The sequence below is a fragment of the Capricornis sumatraensis genome, chromosome 11, assembly GCF_032405125.1.
Source record: "Capricornis sumatraensis isolate serow.1 chromosome 11, serow.2, whole genome shotgun sequence".
In the NCBI taxonomy this organism is placed as follows: Eukaryota; Metazoa; Chordata; class Mammalia; order Artiodactyla; family Bovidae; genus Capricornis; species Capricornis sumatraensis.
The window spans coordinates 10,319,347-10,343,724 of NC_091079.1; the positions used below are offsets into that span (position 1 = coordinate 10,319,347).

The 24,378-nt window shown below is 36.9% G+C and overlaps 1 protein-coding gene across 7 annotated transcripts in view; it reads right to left on the reverse strand.

Moving 5' to 3' along the window:
* Nucleotides 1-24,378, reverse strand: part of FAM135A (family with sequence similarity 135 member A) — a 132,788-nt gene that overhangs the window by 60,234 nt on the left and 48,176 nt on the right. For 3 of the 7 annotated variants that reach the window (XM_068983394.1, XM_068983391.1, XM_068983389.1), the window contains exons 3-9: nt 18,813-18,952; nt 18,630-18,700; nt 16,961-17,134; nt 13,437-13,563; nt 12,606-12,759; nt 8,830-8,907; nt 4,814-4,863 (exon numbers count right to left, since the gene is read on the reverse strand). In XM_068983394.1, coding sequence (XP_068839495.1) covers nt 4,814-4,863; nt 8,830-8,907; nt 12,606-12,759; nt 13,437-13,563; nt 16,961-17,134; nt 18,630-18,700; nt 18,813-18,952 — 794 coding nt within the window. The remainder of the gene's footprint in view (nt 1-4,813; nt 4,864-8,829; nt 8,908-12,605; nt 12,760-13,436; nt 13,564-16,960; nt 17,135-18,629; nt 18,701-18,812; nt 18,953-24,378) is intronic. The other 4 variants (XM_068983395.1, XM_068983392.1, XM_068983390.1 and 1 more) reach the window with 2 other exon arrangements.

Genomic DNA, 24,378 nt, shown 5'->3' on the forward strand with positions numbered 1-24,378 from the left:
TAACATGGAAACTTACATTACCATATGTAAAACAGATGGCCAATGGGAATTTGCCATATGACTTAGGAAACTCAAACAGGGGCTCTGTATCAATCTAGTGGGGTAGAATGGCGAGGGAGATGGGCGGGAGGTTCAAAAGGGAGAGATATATGTATACCTATGGCTAATCTATGTTGAGGTTTGACAGAAAACAACAAAATTCTTAAAGCAATTATCCTTCAATTAAAAAAAAAATCACAGCCAATCTGATAGGTTAAAAATCATGTCAGAATATTTAAATTTTTGTTTTATAATTAAAATTTTTCACATACTTATTAGCATTTTATAACTGGATAACTGGGTGTCTAAGCTATATTAATATTAAAAATGGGATATTACAGGATTTTTTTGCTGATTTATAAGACCTGTTTAAATATTATTCCATCATCTGTCTACTCTATCTACCCTAGTTTATATTACACTTAAATACTGAAATTAAGTAAGAGTACATAAAATTCATTAGTAATATCTGAGTACATATGTACTTTTTAAAACAATATAGATGGAAATAGAGTAAAGAACAAATATTTTCCTTTATAGCCTCATTCTTTGTGGTATTCCTTTCTATATTATTATTTATAGTTGAAATGTGTATGTGTGTATGTATCCTTTCAAATATTTTATATGCAATCTAATCACATAAACATGATCAAATATTTACATAGCTTTTCTAACATATGAAAATCATATTCATATTTTCCTCCAATTTATTTTTTCAATTAATATATCCTAAAGAGGTTTTCAGCATGGAAACAGTACCCTGCATCATAGAGGAATATGTATTTCTTGAGTTAAAAAATCCATGTCAATGTACAGAGATTCACCTGATTCTTTTAAATGGCTACATGGTAGTTGATAATGCTTTATATTTGTTTGTTGAAACGAATTGGCACTTTTTGTGGTATACATTTCTAAATAAAAACTATTTTGTGGCAGAGCATGTGAGTGTTTTTGGAACAGATGATGAACTGACCTAAAAAATTTACCATTTCTACCCTCACCAACAGCCTATGCAGACACTAGTTTCCTTACCACCTTATCAACAATGGAGATTAGCAATCACTTTCATTTCTGCAAATTTCATGGTTAAAAAAACCCACTTTATTGCTTAAATCTGCATCTCCTTGGTCTTCAGCAAGAATGAGTGTCACCTAGGCAGCAAACTTGTTTCTAAGAACTGCATTTTGTACATTGCCTCTATGTGTACCCCTTTTTCCCAGGGGTGTTTTGAAACTGATACATAAAAGTTCTTTATATATTTTCAGTATCATTTGCCACTTTCAGGTACTGCAAACATTTTCTTCCAGTCTATTGCTTCCTTTCAATTTTATATTTTATTTTGTTTTAAAGAAGTTTTAAATCATTAATATCATATTGTTTACTGTTACCCTGAAGAAGTTTATCTCATAGTCCAAGGATAGATTGCTTATATATACATGTATACATATATTTGTCTTACAGATTTTTTTGACATTTAACTCTTCAAGTCCATTTAGAATTTGCTTCTATAACATGTTATTTTACCATACTACTATGTAACTGAATGTTCATGAAATTTTATCACTCATTTCTTACACATATTTAACGATTGTTCCAGTGCTATTTAGTTCCATTGATTTGTCTTTCTGTTCTTTTAGAGAAATCCTACTCTATTTCCATTACTGTAGTTTTTATATGTATTTCAGCATCCACTTGGGCAAGTCCCTCTATATTATTTTTTTCAAAAGTTTTTCTTAGTCATTCTTTCCTTTCTTCAAGTGATCTTTAAAATAAGTTTAATTTTAAAGTTTCCAACAGGATGTTGAATACAGATGCATTAATATCATTAACTTGTAAAAAACTGGGTAGCTGTCAATGACCTTTTCATCTGGGAGTATCATATGTTTATTCACTCAAATTTCCTTTAAGGTCAGTGAATAAGTCAGTAGATTTTTTCTACGTTTATCACAAACATTATTTCTAAAATCCTTTGGGACAACTATTATAGCGAAATTAGTGATTTTTTTTTTTAAAGAAGACACTTAGCTTACTTAAACCATGGGGAAAGCTTCTAGAACGGGATATGAAATTGTCTCATCTATGTATAATTTTACAAGGAGAAGGTAAATACCTTTTTCAAAAGGGTCAAGTTCTCATTTATATTTACATACAGAAATATATCCCGAAACATTTTAAATGGTAAAAAAAAAAAAAAGAAATATATCCTAAAGTCAAATATGTATTTTTGTTTGATTCATGTCTCTGATATCTCCCATTAACGTAGCTAAACAACAGTGAAATACACAGGGCTCCTCAAATAGTCAAAACATTTAGTTCCATGGGGAAGAAAAGGAAAAATAAAGATCTAGTCAATTTAATTGCAAGAATGAACTGGTAGAAAAATAGCCCAAGAGAAATTCATTTCTTGAAATTTTAAAATAAATTTCCATTTCTAAACAATATCATTTTATAAAAGTATGTAAATTTGGGCAATGCTTAAAAAATTTTGTCCAGAATGTTTTTGAGTTAACTAACAGGAGGAAAAAGCACACTTCTGATCAGTTAATTGTCTCTGCTATTTCATTTATATGCACAATATCCAGAATATCCAAGTATCTATGGGCAATTTATCTTTAACAAAGAAGGTAAAAATATACAAAGGAGAAAAGACAGTCTCTTCAATAAGGGGTCCTGGGAAAACAGGTTAACTATGTGAAAAAGAATGAAATTAGAACACTTCTCAACACAAAAATGAACTCAAAATAGATTAAAGACCTAAATGTAAGACCAGAAACTATAAACCTCTTTGAGGAAAACACAGGCAGAACTCTCTTTGACATAAATCTTTGACATAATCTCTTTGACAACAGGACCCTTATAAGATCCACCTCCTAGAGTAATGGAAATAAAAATAAAAGTATACAAGTGGGACCTAGCTTTTGCACAATTAAGGAAACTATAGCAAGGTGAAAAAGACAACCCTCAGAATGGCAGAAAATAACAGGAAATGAAACATGTGACAAAGGGTTAATCTCCAAAATATACGAGCGGCTCAAGTGGCTCAATACCACACACACACACACACACACACACACACACACAAAACCCAATCAAAAAGTGAGCAAAAGACCTAACCAGACATTTCTCTAAAGACTTACGTATGGGTAATAAACACATGACAAGATGCTCAACATCACATATTACTAGAGAAATGCAAATCAAATCTACAATGAAGTATCACCTCACACAGGTCAGAACGGTCATCATCAAAAAAGTCTACAGACAATAAATGCTGGAGAGGGTGTGGAGAAAAGGGAACCCTCTTACACTGTTGGTGGGAATGCAAACTGATACAGCCACTATGGAGAAGAGTATGGGAGATTCCTTTAAAAACTAGGACTACAACTGCCATATGACCCAGTAATCCTACTATTGGACATATACCCTGAGGAAACCATAACTGAAAGACACATGTATCCCAGTGTTCACTGCAGCACTATTTACAATACTAAACCTGGATGTCCATTGACAGATGAATGGATAAAGAAGTTGTGGTACATGTACACAATGGAATATTGCTCAGCTATAAAAAGGAATGCATTTGAGTCGGTTCTAATGAAGTGGATGAACCAAGAGCCTATTACACAGAACGAAGTAAGTCAGAAGGAGAAAGACAAATATTGTATATTAATACATATATATGGCAAATCCCATGGACGGGGGAGCCTGTCCCATGGGGTTGCTAAGAGTCGGACACAACTGAGTGACTTCACTTTCACTTTTCACTTTCATGCATTGGAGAAGGAAATGGCAACCCACTCCAGTGTTCTTGCCTGGAGAATCCCAGGGACAGGAGAGCCTGGTGGGCTGCCATCTCTGGGGTCGCAGAGAGTCAGATACAACTGAAGTGACTAAGCAGCAGCAGCAGCAGCAGCAGCATGGATTCTAAAAAGATAGTGCTGATGACTCTATTTGCAGGGCAACAAGGGAGAAGCAGACACAAGAACACACTTTTGGACACAGCGAGGGAAGGAGAGGGTGTGGTGATTTGTGAGAGTAGCACTGAAACATATACATTGCCATATGTTAAACAGACAGCCAGTGGGAATTTGCCGTATGACTCGGAGAAGGCAGTGGCACCGCACTCCAGTACTCTTGCCTGGAGAATCCCATGGATGGAGGAGCCTGGTGGGCTGCAGTTCATGGGGTCGCTAAGAATCGGACACGACTGAGTGACTTCACTTTCACTTTTCACTTTCCTACAATGGAAAAGGAAATGGCAACCCACTCCAGTGTTCTTGCCTGGAGAATCCCAGGGACTAGGGAGCCTGGTGGGCTGCCGTCCATGGGGTCGCACAGAGTTGGACACGACTGAAACGACTTAGCAGCAGCAGCAGCAGGGAACCCAAAGACTGTGCTCTGTGACAAGACAGGTGGGGTGGAGAGGAAAGTGGGAGGAAGGTTCAAGAGGAGGGGACACATGTATACCCATGGCTGATTTATGCTGATGTATGGCAGAAACCATCACAATATTGCAAAGCAATTATCCTCCAATTAAAAATAAAATAAAATTTTTAAAAAAGATTCTAATCAGTAATGATTAGTAAAAAGATAATTTAACTTCACACTCAAGTCAAATGTTGTTTGATCAACTAAGTTGTGTTTCTACCTAGAATCAACAATTTTACCTTTGCATTTGAGAAAGGAAAAATAATTTATTTTCAATGAAGTATTTAAAAAGGAAACAGAATCCATTCAAATAATTTGGTAATGTGAATTTTAAAAATCCAAATACCTTAACTTCTTCACATAATTCAGTAAGTCGAGCTTCTACATCCATTTCCTCTGAAAGGAGTAAACAGTAATTAAAGTAAGTATTTCAATGTTGTATATCTGAAAATTATTTTTGAAATTTTATAAGTAAATTACTTTTAAAAATCTAGGAGGTTACAAAATATCTGGACTATATTAGATGAACTGAATTTCAATGTAATATATTTCCATAAAAACATTAAACAGGTAATGTGATGATTATTAAATTATATGTTCAGATTACAGGCATACCTCAAAAATACTGTGGTTCAGGTCCAGAACACTACAATTGGGCAAATACTGCAATAAAGCCAGCAACATGAATTTTTTGGTTTTTCAGTGCATATAAAAGTTATGTTTACACTATACTGTAGTATATTAAGTATACAACAGCATTATGTCTAAAAAAACAATGTATATACTTTCATTAAAAAATACTGTATTGATAAAAAAAGTGCCAACCATCATCTGAGCCTTCAATGAGTTGTAATTTTTTTGGTAATAGTTACATAAAAAAAAAAAATCACTGATCATAGATCACCATAATATAAGGATAATAATGAAAAAGCTTGAAATATTAAACTACCAAAATGTGACACAGAGACACAAAATGGTGCCAACAGACTTGCATGGGACAAGGTTGCCATATATCTTCAATTTGTAAAACCACAGTATCCTGAAGCGCAATAAAGTGAAGTATGCCTGTATTAAATTAAGAGTCAAACACTGTCAAGAAGTACTGACTATAGGCCTCAAGTAACCAGCACAACTGCATCATGGAAAAGATGAAACATATAACTAAAGTTTTACTGTATTTCACATATTAAAAATTCTAGTAATCTTAGTATTTTGTATTACATATACACATACTTTACCTTTTACAAAAGCTATTTCTAAAAAGTTCAAGTCAAAATAATAAAAACATACCTGGAATATAAGCTGTTGAATGAAAATGAATGACAAAATTCTTTTCAACAAAAATGTAAGTTTATATCTTAGTTCAATAAATTTAGCTTCCTATAAGGCAGTCTAAAACCAAAGCCATTTTTTTCTATATAATCTTGACTTATATTTAATGTATGCTATAACCATTTACACAGAGGGGATGCAGATTAACTTACAATTAAAATGGTAATATTTACAAAGGAATACAGAAACCAACAGAATAGAATCAGTTATTTTTTGCAGGGAAAAGATTTTGCTAACGCCTAAAATATCACGTTTAGATACACTTATGTTTATCTGAAATCAAACTAAAATGAGTTTTCCTGAGACAACTCTAACAGCATAGTTACCAACACACAAAATTCCGTAATCTTGCTGCTAGAGTGACTTTAATTGATCATTCTCACTCAAAGACAAGAAAACATTTTTGTGGTATCTTTGAATTCATTCCTCAGCTCACTTATCTCATAAGGAATACTAAATATTTACCTCTTGATAAAAGAATGGTAAACATTTAAATTTGATAAAATAAGCAGTTACACTGCTGAGAACAAAACCAAGCTATGATCTGAACAATAAATACTCCACTGATAACTAAAACCAGTAGGACACAAATATTTTATAATTCACAAAATATATATAAATAACCACTGATAACTAAAGAAATTTGCTTCAATTTCACAAATCATTTCACTATCAGATAAATCAGTGGCTTCTAATGTTATGTTAAAAAAAAAAAAATCTGCGACAGACCCTGTGTTAAAATCGTAACTTTGATATGCCAACATCTATTTTCATATCACTCATGATGTTTTCCTGAGATAGAAGAAAATCAGCAAAATTGATTTCAGTAGTTTACATATCCTATTAATTTTTTTAAAATGAGCATAAACTTTGTAGAGTTTGATACACGTCACCTTTACATACCAGAGCTTAAATGCAGAAACTGGTCTATGCATTATGATTCTTGAGAGCTACTTCAATGCAAACACCTTAAGGGATGCTTAAATGTAAAACTTAACTTCAAAATCTTTGGGTTGAAATGACTTAAAAATAATTTAGGATTTTAACTGAGTTTAATTTTTTTAATGCCTATATACCTATTTATATAATTTTCTAGAGATTTACATAAATTTCTAGAATAACAAAGGTTATTAATTTCTAACTTTTTTTTTTTTTGCCATGTCATGTAGCTTGTGGGATCTCAGTTTTTCCACCAGGTTTTGAACTCAGGCCATGACAGTGAAAGCCCAGAATCTTAGCCAGTAGGCCACCAGGGAACTCCCTACAAACTTTTTAAACTTGGCTCCTCTTGCTAATCCAAGATGACAACCTAGAACACATCCTTCCATATTTTCAAATATACACATATATGAGATCTGGAGTTACTGTTTTATAAAAATGGGCTGTATTTTGTAAACTTTCTGCATGATATCTCTCAGTAGTATTTCATGCAAATCTGATATGCAGCTCTAAAGCACTTTAAAAAAAATGGCTATATAATATTCCTTGGTGTAAGGACCTCATAATTTTCTTCACACTCTATTCTTTGCTGAATGATGGACATTTATCTGTGTTTTCAGTGTTTTGTCACTAAGAATACTGTGATGAACATGCATGTACAAATACCATTACAAAGTAGTAATCCTTTCTATGCTACAAAAAACTAGTACTCCTTTCTATGAACAAAAGTGCAACTGCTAGGTCAAAGGGTAAATGTACCTTAAATTTATTTACCCACTCATCTATTCATTCATTCAATAGATATCCTAATACAATGTCAGGAATGAAGGATAAAAGATATACACATATTTTTAGAAGTATTATTTAACTAAGTTCATTATGTTTTAGTTTTGAATCAAGTTTTTTCCTATCCAACCAAAAACTGGGCCCTTCTCTATAGAGACCTTATTAAATGAGCAGCATTTTAAAAAATCATTTAGAATGCTCACATGTAAACTGATAGACTGGCAATGCAACAGGAAATAAGTAGTACAATTTTTTGCTAAAGAGAACACTAAAATATGTCATAAATGACCATAATTTCATACCATGAGTTCTTTAACTTTATACTTAAGTTACTTAATGAGGATTAAATTATGTTCCAAAATAATGATCATAAATAAATCTTCAACTTTTCTTTATTCCTTCCTGGTAAGTTTCTAGCTTAACAATTTTAGTGAAAACTGACCCAATGGAAATATTTCTGAGCTAATTTTCATCTGAGAAATGTGGAGAAATATTTTGGCTTCTTAATTTCCCTTTGTCCATACTTTTGAAAACTGAGAGACAAATGCTGTGATTTAATTTTATTTTTTATTTCTATAGCTTTTCATAACTTTTAAAAAATGTTAATTGTGATGGTCTACTCAAACTGAAAACTTTTAATATACTTAGGGAAAGATAATAAACTAAGTACTATTGTTATTCAAGAACAAAAGTCTAAAACATATAGAGAAATATACCAATGAAATAATGAAATCAGAATACCTCTTTTCAAATATGTAATACATCTGGGTAACAGTGATTTGATATTCCTATATTTTGCTTTTTAAATTTAGAATAAAAAAATAAATGCAAACTGACTCAAAAAACAAAACCAGATATTAAAGATGTTTCTCTGTTTATTTCTGTAATGCATGAAATTAGCTTCAGTTTTCAAACCACATTTTATTACCTTTAGCCCTACCCAAAGACAAATTGACTTTGAACAAATTTAAGTCATTACCATTAAACTAACAAATTCTGGCAATGAACATAGTTTCTAAAAAGTGCTCTTTGCAGGAACTCTAAAATGAATATGGAAAAAAACCAAAGAAATCTTTGCATTTAACATTTTCAATTTTAAATGTTCCAAAAACCTGAACATTAAAAACTAAGAATTAACCAAAGCTCAACTACAAATCAGGTTGATTCTTAAAGTAAGTTCTTAAGTAAGAGTGGCAGGAATATACAATATTAAAAAATACATATTTATGAAATTTGATACTAAATTAAAGCAAAGTTTCTTATTGATTAAAAGGGATTATTTACTTAACCTATTTGTGAACGTACCTAGACAGGTGTCTTTCTGGGTTGCTGGCTGTTTTCTTCTGAGAAGGCGCTCATAAAGGACCTGCATGTTGGCTTTGGCTAGTCATAAGGATTGCACACAGCACTAGTTACTATACTCCTTTTACAACAAAATTTACTAGAATTTTCCACTTTGTGATTAATAGATTTAGTATTGATTCACTAGTGCAATTGGATTAGAACACCAAAGCAGAATCTTTCAGTTAGTTGATTAGCTTATTAGAATTACAAATGATGTACATTCATGTTTATGTTACTTTGTCCTTTTTTCTAAGTGCATGTGCCACTCAACATTTCATAATCCAATATTATTTTTATGTTTTAATATCTAAACTCAGAATTTTAAGAGTTGGCAGAGGTGTCAGAGATCAGCAAGGTCAATCCTCTGCTTTTACAAGTGTAGAGACTGGGGCCAAAAAGGTTTCATAACTTGCTAAAGCCTAGATTTCAGAATTCATAATGCTCATTTTCAAAAACAGTTCTTTACCAAACCAGTATTTTAACTGAATGTCATTAAAAAAATGTACATCATTCATCTACGAGAAAAGAAAAAGACACAAGCAAAATGGAATTCAAGGCATTATTTTTAAAAAGGGAATGGAGTTTAGATAAACTCTTCATAGCATGGCAGAATTTGAAGACTTTATTAGACTTATTTGAAATATAGACTTACTTAAAATATTGACTTTAGACTTATTTGAAAACCCAAGAAAAGTGCTAAATAGGAGAAGGAACTAGAATACACCCTCTAACCAAGAATTACTTTTTATAAACTTAATAAAACTGGTGGATATAATAATATTTAGTGAACAGTGTTTTACAGAAATATCTGGTACCTAACAAATTTTGCTAGGATAAAAATAAGTTTTGCTAGGATAAAAATAAACAATGATACCAGTTTAGAAAGTGCAATAGTTTTATTCTGAATAGTTAACAAAAATTTTAGATTTTTTCCTGGAAGACGCATTCAAGAATAAACTAAAATTCACAACAAATAGAAAAGAAAATATAAATAATAATGAAAAGTTTAAGGAAAACCCAAAGTGTCACTAATATTGAAGATGAATTTTTATTTTTAAAAATCCCTAGGAAATTACTATAAAGTATATGCTGATGCCTAGGTACCTTTCAATTGTCAACAAAATCTTCCCTGTGCTATTTCATTCACTTATCTATTCAACAAATATATTTTGAGTAAATACTATGTGTAAGGTACTAATAATTTTAATCTATCACTATTATCTACTTATCTAAAATTTAAGTCGGGGTTTGCTTTAGAATTTTGTTTTCTGGTGAAATATTTTAAGCAAATAATTTGGAATAAAATTGATATTTACTCCTGAAATTAAATATAAGGGCTTTTTAAAATTATGATATTTTCTATATTATATTCATAAGCTCAAAATAATACATGTGTCATAAAAGTCATCTTTATCTGAGAGAAAGTTAAAAAGCATATAAATAAATGAATTATCAAACTGAGGTTAGCTAAGTTAGTGATAAAGTGCTAATACTATCTATGCTTTGAAATAAATCTTTGCCTTTGACAAGAGATGCCTGTTTAAACACTCTATTTTTTTCTTAGTTAAAATGTGGTATAAGTGTTTTTCATTTGAAAATATTACACGTTAAAACTATTTGACAATTACACAGGCATGGACAGGCCCACTTCACTTAGGGCACTCTGTACTGAAACCACAAGGAATGCCCCTTGGCTGGGCTGCTTCTCTGGCCTCTCTCAACGCTGGACTGGGCTGCTTCTCTGGCCTCTCTCAACGCTGGACTGACTCCTCATTAAGGGAATGGGGAGGTCAAAGCTCTCCAGAGACAGAGACCTGCTCTTTCCTCAGCACCCTGCTCAGCCCGAGGGAATTCCTCCATTAACACCCTCTGCTTTCTGCATGCCCTCATCTTTCTTTCTGACACACTCTGCACATCTGGATCCCATCAATCCTCCTGCCCTTAGAGGAGAAGTCAGTTTGTATACTCAGCCCCAGTTACTTACCAGTAGTAAGGGACAACAGTGGTGCAAACATGCAGTCCTAAGCACTACATGATGGTGCCTCTGTGAATTCTACAACATTCAACACCTAAACTGTTAACAGATTCTCCTCAGAAATGCCATTATACGTGGCTTCTGTGTTAACCACTACTTTTCAGGAATATGGTATTGTCCTTTATTAATATTATGGTTTGACAGTTTTGTGGTCTGACCATTAAACCTAAATTAACCAAAATTCATCACACAGTTCTCCTAAGAAAATGTGTTTGAGCTCCAAAGGACAAAATTAAAAAATAAATGGAGTATAATTTACCCATTAGTTGAGAACAAGTAATAGCCTAAATTAGTTCTATTCTACAAACAATTCTTTCATTTTCAAAAAACAACATTTTTAAAAGTTCACATTTGAGGCAGTAGTCTCTTAAAGAACTTTCCTAAGGAAAGCAAATGGATGCTAAGTATATAAAACAGCAAGGAAAAAGAATATTTTAGAGAAGAGTAACCAAAATGTTTCTGTGCTACTGTTTTTGTCTTGAGGAAGAACACATGAGCAAAAAAGAACAAACGCTTTCCTACTGCTTGTGAAGGGGCTACACTGAGATCCTTGAATGAAGCACTCTAAATAGTCAACTGAGTAATATCTGTTTAATGGAATATTTGAATAATGAAATTATCAAACCCACTGGAGCCGCTGCTGATAAGTAGGGGTACAATAGCCAGCCTGTTCTCACAGCTGAATTTAAGTGAGGTACAGATCATTTCACTTTCTTATAATTATTTTGTGGCTCAAAGTAGGCAATTATAAAAGTGGGCTAGTTAGTCTCAAAGACAAGAATTATTTTCAGTAACAGTGACTATTTTGATAGTGCATCAATATTGTTAAAAGACTAAGATCCTTGAGAAACAAAGAAATAAGAACAGTGATCAACTTCAGTAAAACTTAAAAAGCAATTTCTCATTCATTCAAGTATGATGAAAATAATTTATTCCAAAGAAATAATTAAAATGTGCTTTTGATGAGCTATTAGCTCATATTTGAAAATAAAAGCTTATAAAACTTTCATAAAATGTCTGAATAAAAACATTTTCATAAATCAATAATCTTGTGTGAAATGATATATGTATTTTGTAAACTGTAAGTGGTATACAAAATCAACGCAAATGATTTTTATTATGTGTTACAACATACAGGTATATATTGATGGACTAAAACTGAAGACTGATCTTTAGAATTTATTTAAATTATTTTCAAAATGTTAAAACTGAGTAATGTTATTACTTGCTGAAGTGAAATAGAAAAAAGATCTGAGATCACCTAAAATCAATATATTTTACAAAAGGTTCCAAGTACATATAATCTGCTTAGACTATTAACTATTTGGAAGTATGGATTTAATTTATATTACCTAATCTATTGAATTTATCTTCCCTAATTTATCTTCCTATCTAAAAATTCTATGGATAATTAAACTTGCTTTCTAGTACATTTTTCTGGTTATATTCTAAGAAGACATACTGTTAAAAAAATCTATCAAAAGATTCATCTCAAACTTAGCACCAAGAAATTATTTCTCAATATCATAAAATTTTTTAAAATTTCAGTAAGTAATTATCAAAGCCTGAAAAAGATGAAGTTGAGAGAAGTAAAGGTGAAGCACATAAAGCAAACTAGCTATACTAAACTAAGTACAGACACTATGGCCAAGCTGGTAACAGCAGTATGAGAATGAAGAGGTCCTGGCTACTTTCAACATACCCAGTTCTAGTTTCTGACAAGAGGGGAGCTCTTCTGTTACCGTAATGAAGTAGCTGTGCAGCCCCTTGAAGGCCAGCAGCAGGGCAGCGCAGAGGGTGTAGTGGAAACGGTAGGCGTGACGCAGGAAGGAATCTGCGATGACAAAGCTGCAGCCCTGAACAAAGAGCCGATTTGGGACACAATGTTAGTAACCAGGGTCTAAAAATAGCACACTGAAACTTAGAAAAATAAAGGATTTACTAATCACAGTTATTCTAAAACATGTAAGAAGTCTAGCAGCATCTTAGGAAGTTGTTCTCATTCATACAGGTAATTTAAACACAGGAAATGTGATTTGAGAAATCTTAGTTTCATTGGACTTTAAAAACAAGCAGATCAAATGATGATTTTTGAAAATTTGACATTCAGATTGCATTTCAACTGAGGGACACTCTTTTTTATAGTATGAACCCTCTCTTCTTTTAGGGGAGTAACAGCTATACTTATACTGCTGCAAGTTAGGTCTCAACTCTGGCAGGGGTTCCTCACAGGCTCCTCTGGAATGATCCTACCAGCTCTGTTAAGATAGCAGGAGGTGACAGGAACAAGTTAAAAAAAGCAATGCCTGTCAAAGCTCCCAATTCACAAAATCTTGTAAAATCTTGAAGCGTCAGGTTCGTTTTCATAAAAAACACTGGAACCAATCTACTTGTAAAGATCATGTTTAATCAGATCTGTAAGTCGTTGAGCTCAAATAATTAATAAAAGAACTACTACATCCACAGATAACAGTGAAAACACATTTCATTCAAAACAAGAGAAAAGAGGCTTTATAAACACATCAGTTCTTACGTCCGGTGATAACTGCTTTGTGTAGTTAATACCAAAGACCACACTTTCAAGAGTAGGAATCACAGAATCTTTGTTTTGTGCTGGTGCATTTCTGTTTAACCAAGTCGTCTTCACAGGACGAGGAAAACTGGAGGAACAAGCATCACATTATTGTTGTCATAACAGTCTATTTATAGAGTGCTAAGTTAAATGTTTACCAAAAAAAGTCTTTGAGGAATAGAATAAAAAGCAAGGACTTTGCAAGATTATGATTTCTATTCTTTAAGTACTTCTACAATTTTTCCTTAAAAATCTGAATTATTATTATTTAAAAAACCCTCAAGATTAGATGATTGAGACTACTTCTGTATTACTGGGCTTTGGGGAGGGATAAAACAGGGTGGGATCAAGAGTAGCTCAGGGACAAATGAGGGACCAGCTTTAATTTGGAAATACTCACCTGTCAGAACTGGTGACCAAATTCACAAAGTTAACAGTCAAATATAGGTGCTGCTTACAGAAATAAAGAGGTCCCACTTAAAGGCAGAAAAAGGAAAATCACGAGTCTATTTGTTCTCGCTCTTCTTCAAAAACAAGGTATTTCCTTTCTCTTCACTAAAAGTCTATAAACTCTAAGATAACCTAAGTAAGTGCTTCAAGGCACTACCTCAATCACATAGAGTATGAACCACTGCTGTTAGTACTAACATTACATTTAATATATCACAAATTCTATAGATTAAGAACCATATTCTGTTTGAATGTTTAAAAATCATAGACAAATTTTTTTTCTAAGATTAAGTACTAGCTAATTATAAGAAGGCCAAAGCATTTGACTGTCTGGCAGTTTGGCAAAAGGGGTAAGGCAGGAAAGTGAATCAAATGTACCAAAAGCAGAGGGCAGCCTTTATGTGCAAAATCAATTTGCTTTGCAACAATGAAATCTCTAGATCCTAGCCAAGAGGGTGTAGCAAGGCAATGGTAAATTCCACCTGCTATGACAGAACTGAGTTTCTCAAGATTGAGTCAAAGAAGCTGTACTTAAAAAAAAAATCAAGTATAAGAAAAGTTATGCAAAAAAAGCAAAGAAAGAAATCCTAATCCCAGTTACTTAAAATAATTGATTTATATCTACAGTTGGGTTGATCATAGAAATTGTTTTATGTAAAAATAATGTTTAAAAGGTAATATTATAAATTTTTTTTCATTTACTTTAGAGAATTAAAAAGTCCAGCCATAACAAAACTTCAGGGAAAAACTTGTCTTCACAGAAACACAGTGAGGAATGTTACTGGTAACAGGACCCTCTACCGCATGCCACCAGCAGACAGCCTTCTTCCCCTTTCCTTGCTTTCCTTCCCTACCCAACCATCTAGTTTACAGGCCAAGAAGCACAGGAAAGGCACTGCTCCCTCTAGGGCACAGCTCCAGCAGCAAGAGAGGGGACTTCAGAGCCCAGGCAACAACGGAAAGAGGAGCAACCTCAGCTGTTAGGGGCATCCCAGTCTCCTCTCCCATCACTAACCAGAGCCAACAGCTAATCCTCTTGGCTTCTGATTATGAGCCAAAAGTGTCTTCTCCTTCCAGCAAAAGGTCTCTAGGACACGAGCTGCCTCTTTCCCCTACTAGCTTGTGGCAAAAACAGCTGTGTTGCAAGAGGAAGCACACACTGATGTTACCAGGATGAGCTCTATATAACCAGGGACTAAAAAGCAGCACTAATAACCCGAGTGAGTCTCAACAAACAGTTCCTACATTTTTTCAGAAAAGAAACTAAGCCATAAATGTATTTATTTGTTATAAAGAAAAAGGAATGGTTGGAATAGTATAGTTCAGGATTCTTACTGAAATTACAAAAATAAATTCAGAAGACTACAGGAATGTATTGTATAAACAGATAAAAAGTTAATTTCAAAACCTAACACATAATTCATACCAAATATACTACTTATTCAAAAGCTATATTTCAAAAAATATACTTTCCTATCAAAGAAGTTTCACTGAGTTATCATGCTATTAAATATTAATTTATTTAATCAACATCTAAAATTGTTTTGAAGAGGTTTATAATAAAATTATGTATAATAATAGGAACATTTTCCTGTTTACAAAGTTATAGCAACTGAGAAGAAGCTCTCAAAGGTCTAATAGGAAAGACAAAACTTGCACAATAACTAGTTACAGATCTTACTACAGAATAAGGAAGGCAAAAGTAGGTCATCAGGAGAAACACTCTTCCTGGCCCCATGCTCTAAAGACATCACGGGACAACACAGGGGAAGATGTGCTCACAATTTTTACAGCTTAAAGATACGCAACAGGGTGTTACTAGGGGGAAAATTTGTTAAAGTGTCTTGGTTTTCTATAAATTCTCAGGGTAATTCCCCAAATCACCTCCTTAGTTTTCTGATAAGTCAGTTTAAAATCATAACCCTTGAGCATCATTCCTAGTATCAGTTGCTGCAAAAAGATTTATGCCAGCAATTATAAAGTAGTTCAGAAATCAAGTCAATTTGGAATCTTTTCACATAAGTTACTGATTTAAAAGTGTCATTTCTGTTGCCCCTGCCATAAGGATGATGGTTTTCTGAGAACTAAAGAGTTCGAACTGTATCCTCACATTAACGAAAGACAATTCATCTCCCCATGGAAGTGAGCAGAAAAAACAATTATCCCAATGCATTCATTATAATCCAGAATATTATATACCTTTAGGCTAATATGCTATAGTTTAAAAAGATCCATAAAATTGGTTAATAACTTAGAAAACAAGAACTATTGTATAGTATACATTTAAGAAGATACAACTAAGTCCATTCAGAGAAAAGACAAAAAAAAAGCTATGAAAAGATGAATATACTTTCCCAGAGAATGAATAATTATAGTGTAGCATTACATAAATGCTATACTAAACAATGCTATATGGTTGCTTCCAGATCGCATTATTTTTTCTGGTCAGTTTGACAAAGATTGCTCCATATTTTTGCAATAAAAAAGTCATCAATTTAATATTCCTATGCTCTTAAATTTTACTAACACTTTAGTATAAAAACAAAAGTATTAAATAAGTATGACTTTAGAAATTCCTATTTCAGTTATCTTCACCAAAGCATATGTTTTCATTATAAAAATAAAAGAAACTATATTAATCAGGTGTGGTGTTGGAGAAGACTCTTGAGAGTCCCTTGGACTGCAAGGAGATCCAACCAGTCCATTCAGGAGATCAGCCCTGGGATTTCTCTGGAAGGACTGATGCTAAAGCTGAAACTCCAGTACTTTGGCCACCTCATGCGAAGAGTTGACTCACTGGAAAAGACTCTGATGCTGGGAGGGATTGGGGCCAGGAGGAGAAGGGGACGACAGAGGATGAGATGGCTGGATGGCATCACTGACTCGATGGACGTGAGTCTGAGTGAACTCCGGGAGTTGGTGATGGACAGGGAGTCCTGGCGTGCTGCAATTCATGGGGTTGCAAAGAGTCGGACACGACTGAGCAACTGAACTGAACTGATATTAATAAGGATCAGGGAGCTGGTTACATTTACCTTATCAGTGGCTGGTGTAGCGCAACCAGTGACGCATGGACTGTAACAGACACAACAGAAAGGTGGAAATAATCAAACATGACGTTAACGTGATGATGGAGGCCTCTCTGGAGGCTGAAGTGCAGCTTCAGCGTGCGGCTGCTTATTAGCTGCAAGGCGTTCAGATCATCTGCCCTATGAAAAGCAACCCGTCTGTGTGTTAGTACAGAAATTTAGTGAAGGCCAACGTTTTATAAACTATCAAAACATTTAATTACTTAACTAATTTTTAAAAACAAAATGAGAACAATTTTTAAAGCATCACATTTGCATTAGACAGCAATATGAAATCTAACAATAAAGAAATAACCAGATCTTACTTACAGTTTTCTATCTGTACTTACAATTTCCATGTTAATGGACTGTTTTTCACTACTGTGCCTACAAAATGAGTCTTTTTTTGATACTTTAGGAAATACTCTCATCCTAAAATTTTACTCCAGTAGGGAATACTGTTTATAGTAAAGCTGCAGTATCATGTAGGTCAAATCCTATTATGATAAATCCCAAAAGGTATGTATAGTACAAAATTTTGTTATTAAATGTTGCTCAAAAATAAGCAAGTAATTAGTATATACTCTATCATCAATATTTAGTCATTAGATTTGTACATACAAAAACTGAAACAATGCCATGAAAATTATTTCCAAATATATACATATTTTTAACCAATACGTACCTACAGCTATGAACTATGTACTCATTTCAGCTTACCCTACTTATAGAATTCTGACTTGGTTTAAGAAAGAATTCCCTCAAGGACTTTTTGCAATAAACAAGTATTCCAGAGAAGCAGCAGCTACCATGTAAAGACTCTTATTCCTCTGCAGTGGTAGAGGGCATCTCACATCAGACCTCTCAGTATTGTGGCTGCCTAGACATTTATGCCATAAGCAGTCTGAATTCGTATACAATTTTCAAGAAGCATTTCTACAAAAGTAGAATAGTAAAATGGATCTCTGTTTCTTGTTTTAAATGGATACAAGCACAGCTTGTCCCTAAAATGTGTGACTACTTGTGCAGATGTGTGGACGAGTTCAGGGTTGTTTTAGTCACTAAGTCATGTGTGACTCATGGACTGTAGCCCGCAAGGCTCTTCTGTCCATGGGATTACCCAGGCAAGAATGCTGGAGTGGGCTGCCGTTTCCCTGTTAGGGGATATTCCTGAACCAGGGTAGCCAGTCCTAAATCTTCCTCATGGACTCTGGAAACAGCTGTCAGGTCTCAGAGTCATGAGTCTCGGTAACTCTCTGAAGATCAAGAAGGCCCCACCTGAAGAGGGCATCACTCACGCCACCAAGAAAGAGTAGCCAGTGACGCAGTGGAACAGAGCTGAGACAGGTTTAAAGGCCACAAGGCAGTGGTGCTGTGTCAACAGTGCAATGTCCAAGAGTCTCAGAAGCTGTTTCATGTTTATTCAGCTCATCTGGCTTTGCTACCTGCAGCTCCTGGAATCAGCATGAGCACAAAAAAGCAGGACTAACCATTCCCATGAGACTCTCCCGGGGGGGAGAACTTCAAAATAAAGAAGAGGGTAGGCTGGGTTCCAAGAAGAAAATGGGACTTTAATAGGGACAGATAACAGTCACACATGACTACAGACTTTCAACTGTTTGATTAGCCTACTCACGAATAATCTCCATCTGTGAAGTGTAGATCCAAGGATAACAGAAAATTCATTTCCTCAAGGGTTTCTTCAATCTGAAGAGAAATCAGACTATGAGATGCCTTTTGAAGATTTTATAGAAAGTTAGAAATATGCCTTGAGGCTTTATGAAAATATTTATCTAAATATATATGAAGAAATGTTTACCTTTTTTTCATCCAACAACATTTTAACTTTGAAGATCATGACATCATTTAAAACAACCTCCTCATTTTTATATAGAATTTGAAATGTTTTACTGCAAATCAGAGAATCATGAACTGAAGCTGGAAAGGCTAAAGTCACACCTAAAATAAATAAGATATGCAATTGACAGGTAAAAGGCAAAATACAGTATAATTAAAAATTGTGGTTACTTCAAAATACTCTATGTTAGATTATACAACTGCAACACCATTATTTTATATATCAGTATTGGAACATTTCTGAAAGTTTATTAATTACTCTGATAAAAATGAATAGATAAGAATATTATAACCATTACAGAACTCTTGTACAACTAATTTTAATCTGAGAAGGTAAATGAGAAACCTCAAGGTGGATTTTAAGAGTAAACAATTCATTTGCCAGAGGAATCTGGTTGGCTTTTGTCCTGGTTGTTAGGAAGTAACTTCTAAGCCCTGGGAATAAAGAAGTTACCAAATTCTTTGGTAAATTCTTTCTTTTGGCTTTTCTCCCTAATTCCTCAGAGCTAGCCTCTAAATCCAGAATTTCTCAGTGACAGAAGTGTCTGTTATTCATGGTAGCCCAGAAGTAAATGATGAGGAGGTGACTCAGGACGGGGACTGGCCACACCCGTAAGACAACTATGTGACTGGAAAGTTGGGGTTTTCAGCCGCATGCTGTACGCCCAACGTCCAAGAGGAAAGGGGGCTGGAGACCAAGTCATGTGGCTGCTGAGCCGATCAGTCATGCCCACATAACGTGACACCAACAAATGCAAGACACTGAGCCATGGGCCCTTCTCTCTGTGTTATCACACAGGCTTCCTGGGCGGGAAATGTATTCCTGACTCCCTGGGGCGAGAACGATGGGAGCTTCACAGATCTGAGGCCCTTCAGACCTGGCTGAATGAATCTGTTCTCCTGAATGGCTCTGCTTTGTATCTCTTTCCTGTAACAGAATTTTAATAACAAGTAGAGTTGTGTGAGTTACTAGTGAATCATTGAACCTGAGGGGAGATCAGGACTCCCAACTTGCAGCCACATGATCAGAAGTGAGGGTAGCCTGTGGATCCTCCAGTCATAGCTGGTGTCTGAGATGAGAGCATCTTGCAGAAAACTGCTGGAAAGGGTGGTCCACCTCCAGCCTGTTGGTGTCAGCTCATCCCGTCAGTCTACTTGCTGTCTTATTACTCTATCCTCCAGAAATGGTGGTGGTGGTGGTGGTGGTTTAGTCACTAAGTCGTGTCTGACTCTTGTGATCCCATCAACTGTAGCCCTCCAGGCCCCTCTGTCCATGGGATTCTCCAAGCAAGAACACTGGAGTGGCTTGCCATTTCCTTCTCCAAGGAAATACCCTCCAGAAGTAACATGATGGAAAAAAGCAGTCATAGAAGCTAGAGTTGGTCAGTGCAGGCAGAGAGCTCAGAGTGTGACACCAGAGTCCACCTAGAGCAAGGAAGGTGTCCCCGTGGGGTGATGTTGGCGCCTCTGTAGGAAGGGATGGCAGTCCAGGCAGAGCAGGGTGCTGGGCACTCATGTGAGATGAGGGGGCAACTGCACGAAAGGGCACCTACGGCTTGCAGGGGAGGGGGTCCTGGCAGAAGGGCACCCTGGCAGAGCAGCTACAAAAGGATGAAACTTCCACCTGAGTGTAAAGGTGAGTGTGGGCAGTGGCAGTGGCAGCCTGATACACTCCAACAGGGCCAGAGAGAGGAGAACAGACTGCCTGCAGGAAGACAGAGAGGCTCAGTTCGGGTGAGGAGGGTCACAGGGACAGGAGCTACATGAGGGGCTGAAGCCCCAGAGGCGCGCAGACGTGTCCACGAGGGAGCAGGCACGGGGCAGCAGCCTGCTTATGGAAGGGGCTGACAGGGAACCAAGGGCCTCAAGGACAGTGACAGCCAGCTTCCTCACGGAAACTTCCAGACAAAGGAGGGACACAAACAGAAAGGAGACCCAACTGCAGAGTGAGTCCTGCAGCACTAGATAAGAATTAGAAACACTGATGCAAATTCAAGGTTTTCTATATGCCTAGATAAAGAAAAACAGGCGTAAACATGTCCATATATGTATAAATACATGTGTGTGTATACAGATCCTCACCAGCTTTGTCCACTCAAAGGGGCTGAGAACACAACCCCAGTACTGGCTCCTAACACTGTTTTCATTAAGAGGAACCAGGGCTTTGGAGAAATGGCTGACTCCAGAGCTGGGCACACACAGGACAAGACAAGCCTGGCCCATCATTTCACACCAGAAAGTTAAGTGCTAGAAAAATGAGGGACACATCAAAAGAACAGGAAGCTAGCTTGAAGCGGCTACCCTGGTTGGATTTGGGATCAACTGAACATCAAAATAAATTATGAGAGAAATGGATTAACATGCACGGGATAATAGAGAAATTCACAAATCCACAGATATAAATAAATAAAAGCCCAGAAGTCTGAAGGGAAAAAGAATGACTTTATAGTGGAGAAGTGACAGAGAATCAAATGATCCAAGTTAACATCACATGAATGGGACACACTGAGGGCATGTGCCACCTAATAAGATACAATGAAATGAGCACAGCATCACTCCTGACACAGTCATATCAAAGATCACAAGGGAATCACTGAACAATGAAAACTGAAGGACATTCTACAAACTATCAGGAATACAGACTTCAAGAGCATTATGGTCCTGAGAGTCAGGGACAGATGGAGGAACTCTTCCAGAACGAAAGTGACCCACGAGGCACAGCACCTGTTACAGGGCATCATTCTGAACTGGATCATTTGCTGCAAAGGCCTTTATGGGGAGAGGTCACAAACTTCAATGGGTCTGAGGATACACTGGCAGGGAGGTATCAATGTCAGTTTTATAATCTGATGCTTTCATTGGGTTATACAGGACAATTCTCTTGTCTGGAGGATATACACACTGAAGTGCTTGGGGATGGCAGAGCACAGTTCAGGACTCATACTTACAACTTTTCCCTTCACACATATATAAAGGAAATCGAGTAGATCACAAACTCAACTTCTATAAAGGGACAGAGGTGAAAAGAAGAAGAAACTTTCCTCAATGGAAAGAAAAACTTTAAAGCACTCAGATAATGCAGAGGTAGAATCTGCCACCTCAGAAGGCGCCAGAACGGCTGCAGCTCAGGAGCAGGGCTTCTTCCTCCTCCATGATCCCCTCCCATATGCCCGCAGCTCCTGTGTGCCCATGGGTGCTTCCAGACAGGCTCCGTGCCTCCTATGGCCACCTCCACCACCTCTGAATGGCATGGAGTCAGGCAGCACCATGCACCACCTTCAGACTCCTGGAAGCCCTGATGCTTGAAGGCTCTAGCACTCAAGGCAAGGTTGTGTGTGCATGCGTGCTTAGTCACTCAGTCGTGTCCAACTCTTGCAACCCCATGGACTGTAGCCCTCCAGCTCCTCTGTACGCGGCGCTTCTCAGGCAAGAATGCTGGACTGAGTTGCCATTACTTCATCCCAAACAACTCCAGGCATCACTGTGGGTGATAAATCACCCCAATTCATTCCCTCCCCTCCCTCAGGGTTCTTGGCTTGCAGCCCTCCTAGCTCCCACTCATAGACTGGTCGCCTAAAGCTTTACATGACCAAAGACTGCAATCCTTTGGTAACTTACATTTTAATCAACAACCTCTCTCATGCCCCGGCCTTTCTTTCCAGTTCATTCTATCTAAGACCAGCACTTCAGCAATCCTTTGCTGCTGCTAAGTCGCTTCAGTCGTGTCAGACTCTGTGCAACCCCATAGACGGCAGCCCACTAGGCTTCCCCATCTTGGGATTCTCCAGGCAAGAATACTGGAGTGGGTTGCCACTGCCTTCTCCAATGCATGAAAGTGAAATGTGAAAGTGAAGTCACTCAGTTGTGTCCGACCCTCAGCGACCCCATGGACTGCAGCCTACCAGGCTCCTCCGTCCATGGGATTTTCCAGGCAAGAGTACGGGAGTGGGGTGCCAGTACTTCTCTCAGGAATCCTTGCTTCTCCGAGCAATCCTTTGACCCCCCCTCTAAAGAGGAGAGTCCCCAAATCCTACTCATCTCAGCCCTCTGCTCCCTCTCAAGTCCTCATTCCCCTCCCCCACTTTTACTTAAACTCCATGGTCCAGTGTCACTGGGACCCCTTCCGTAGTGCTGCCGAGTAGTCACACTACATTTTCAGAATTCATTCTCTCCCCACTTTCCCAGATGCCTATTTTATATATTTCCTCCTTTCCCTCAGTCTCAACCAAGAAGGTTGGTTCTTATTTCATAAGAAGATATAAGCTCCACTAGGGCATCTACCTGGAGAAGGCAATGGCACCCCACTCCAGTCCTCTTGCCTGGAAAACCCCATGGACAGCCTGGTAGGCTGCAGTCCATGGGGTTGCGAACAGTCGGACACAACTGAGCGACTTCACTTTCACTTTTCACTTTCACGCACTGGAGAAGGAAATGGCAACCCACTCCAGTGTTCTTGCCTGGAGAATCCCCGGGATGGGGGAGCCTGGTGGGCTGCCATCTATGGGGTCACACAGAGTTGGACACGACTGAAGTGACTTAGCAGCAGCAGCAGGGCATCTACCCACGGACACCCCCTGGACAAGCTCCCCATTTCTCTGACCCCCTTTCTGGCAAACGCCTCAAAGGATTCTCTGCATTTAACATCCCTGCTTCATCCTCTCCCTTTCTCTCTTTAGCCCATTTCATGACAGCTGGTCTTCAGGATGCCCCCACCCTGACTCTCACCTCATGGCTTTCACATCCTTGTGTCCGCTTCCCACAAAGTCCCTGGAGGATCTGTGTGGACACAGCAGAGGTAACAACTGCAACCTCTCGAGACCCTGAGCCAGACGTAATCTGCTAAGCAACGTTCGGATTCCAGATCCAAAGAAACTGCGAGATAATGCTTGTTGTTTTAAACTAAGTTTGGGGGTAAATTCTTACACAACGATAATTCATCCACACTTAACTAGACTTTGGGCAAGTAACTGCTCTTATCAAGACCAAAGAATGACCTCCACTTTGCCAAAAGGAATGCTCTGTTCTTAGAGTTCATCTTGGTTGACTTACAATCCGCCTCTGATCAGTGACACACTCCTTCCTGAAGGCATCCTGGATGTCCCACTTTCATGGTTTTGCTCCTACCTCATGGGCCATGCCCTTTTAGTCTTTTTTTTTTTTGCTGTTGTTTTCTTATCCAAGAAGCATAGCCTCATGGTTAAGGACAGATTGTGGTTGAAATTCAGGCTCTGCCACTTATTAGCCCTAATTCGATCGTTACTAATCTCTTACGCCTACATCCGATCTTCAGTAAATCCCACTAGCTCTGCCAACACACTATGCACATCCAGCACTACTGAGTGAGAGTGACAGGAGTGCTTGAACTGAAACAACCCCACTGTTAGGAGTGCCCTGAATGGGACCCTAAAGTACAGGGTAAGAAATTGCACACAGAATAAATTATCCTAAGCTTCTTTGGAATGACAGTAAGTAACCTTCTGTGAGGGTCACCTCTGTCTCAATTAACATCAATATTTAAAGCTTTCAAA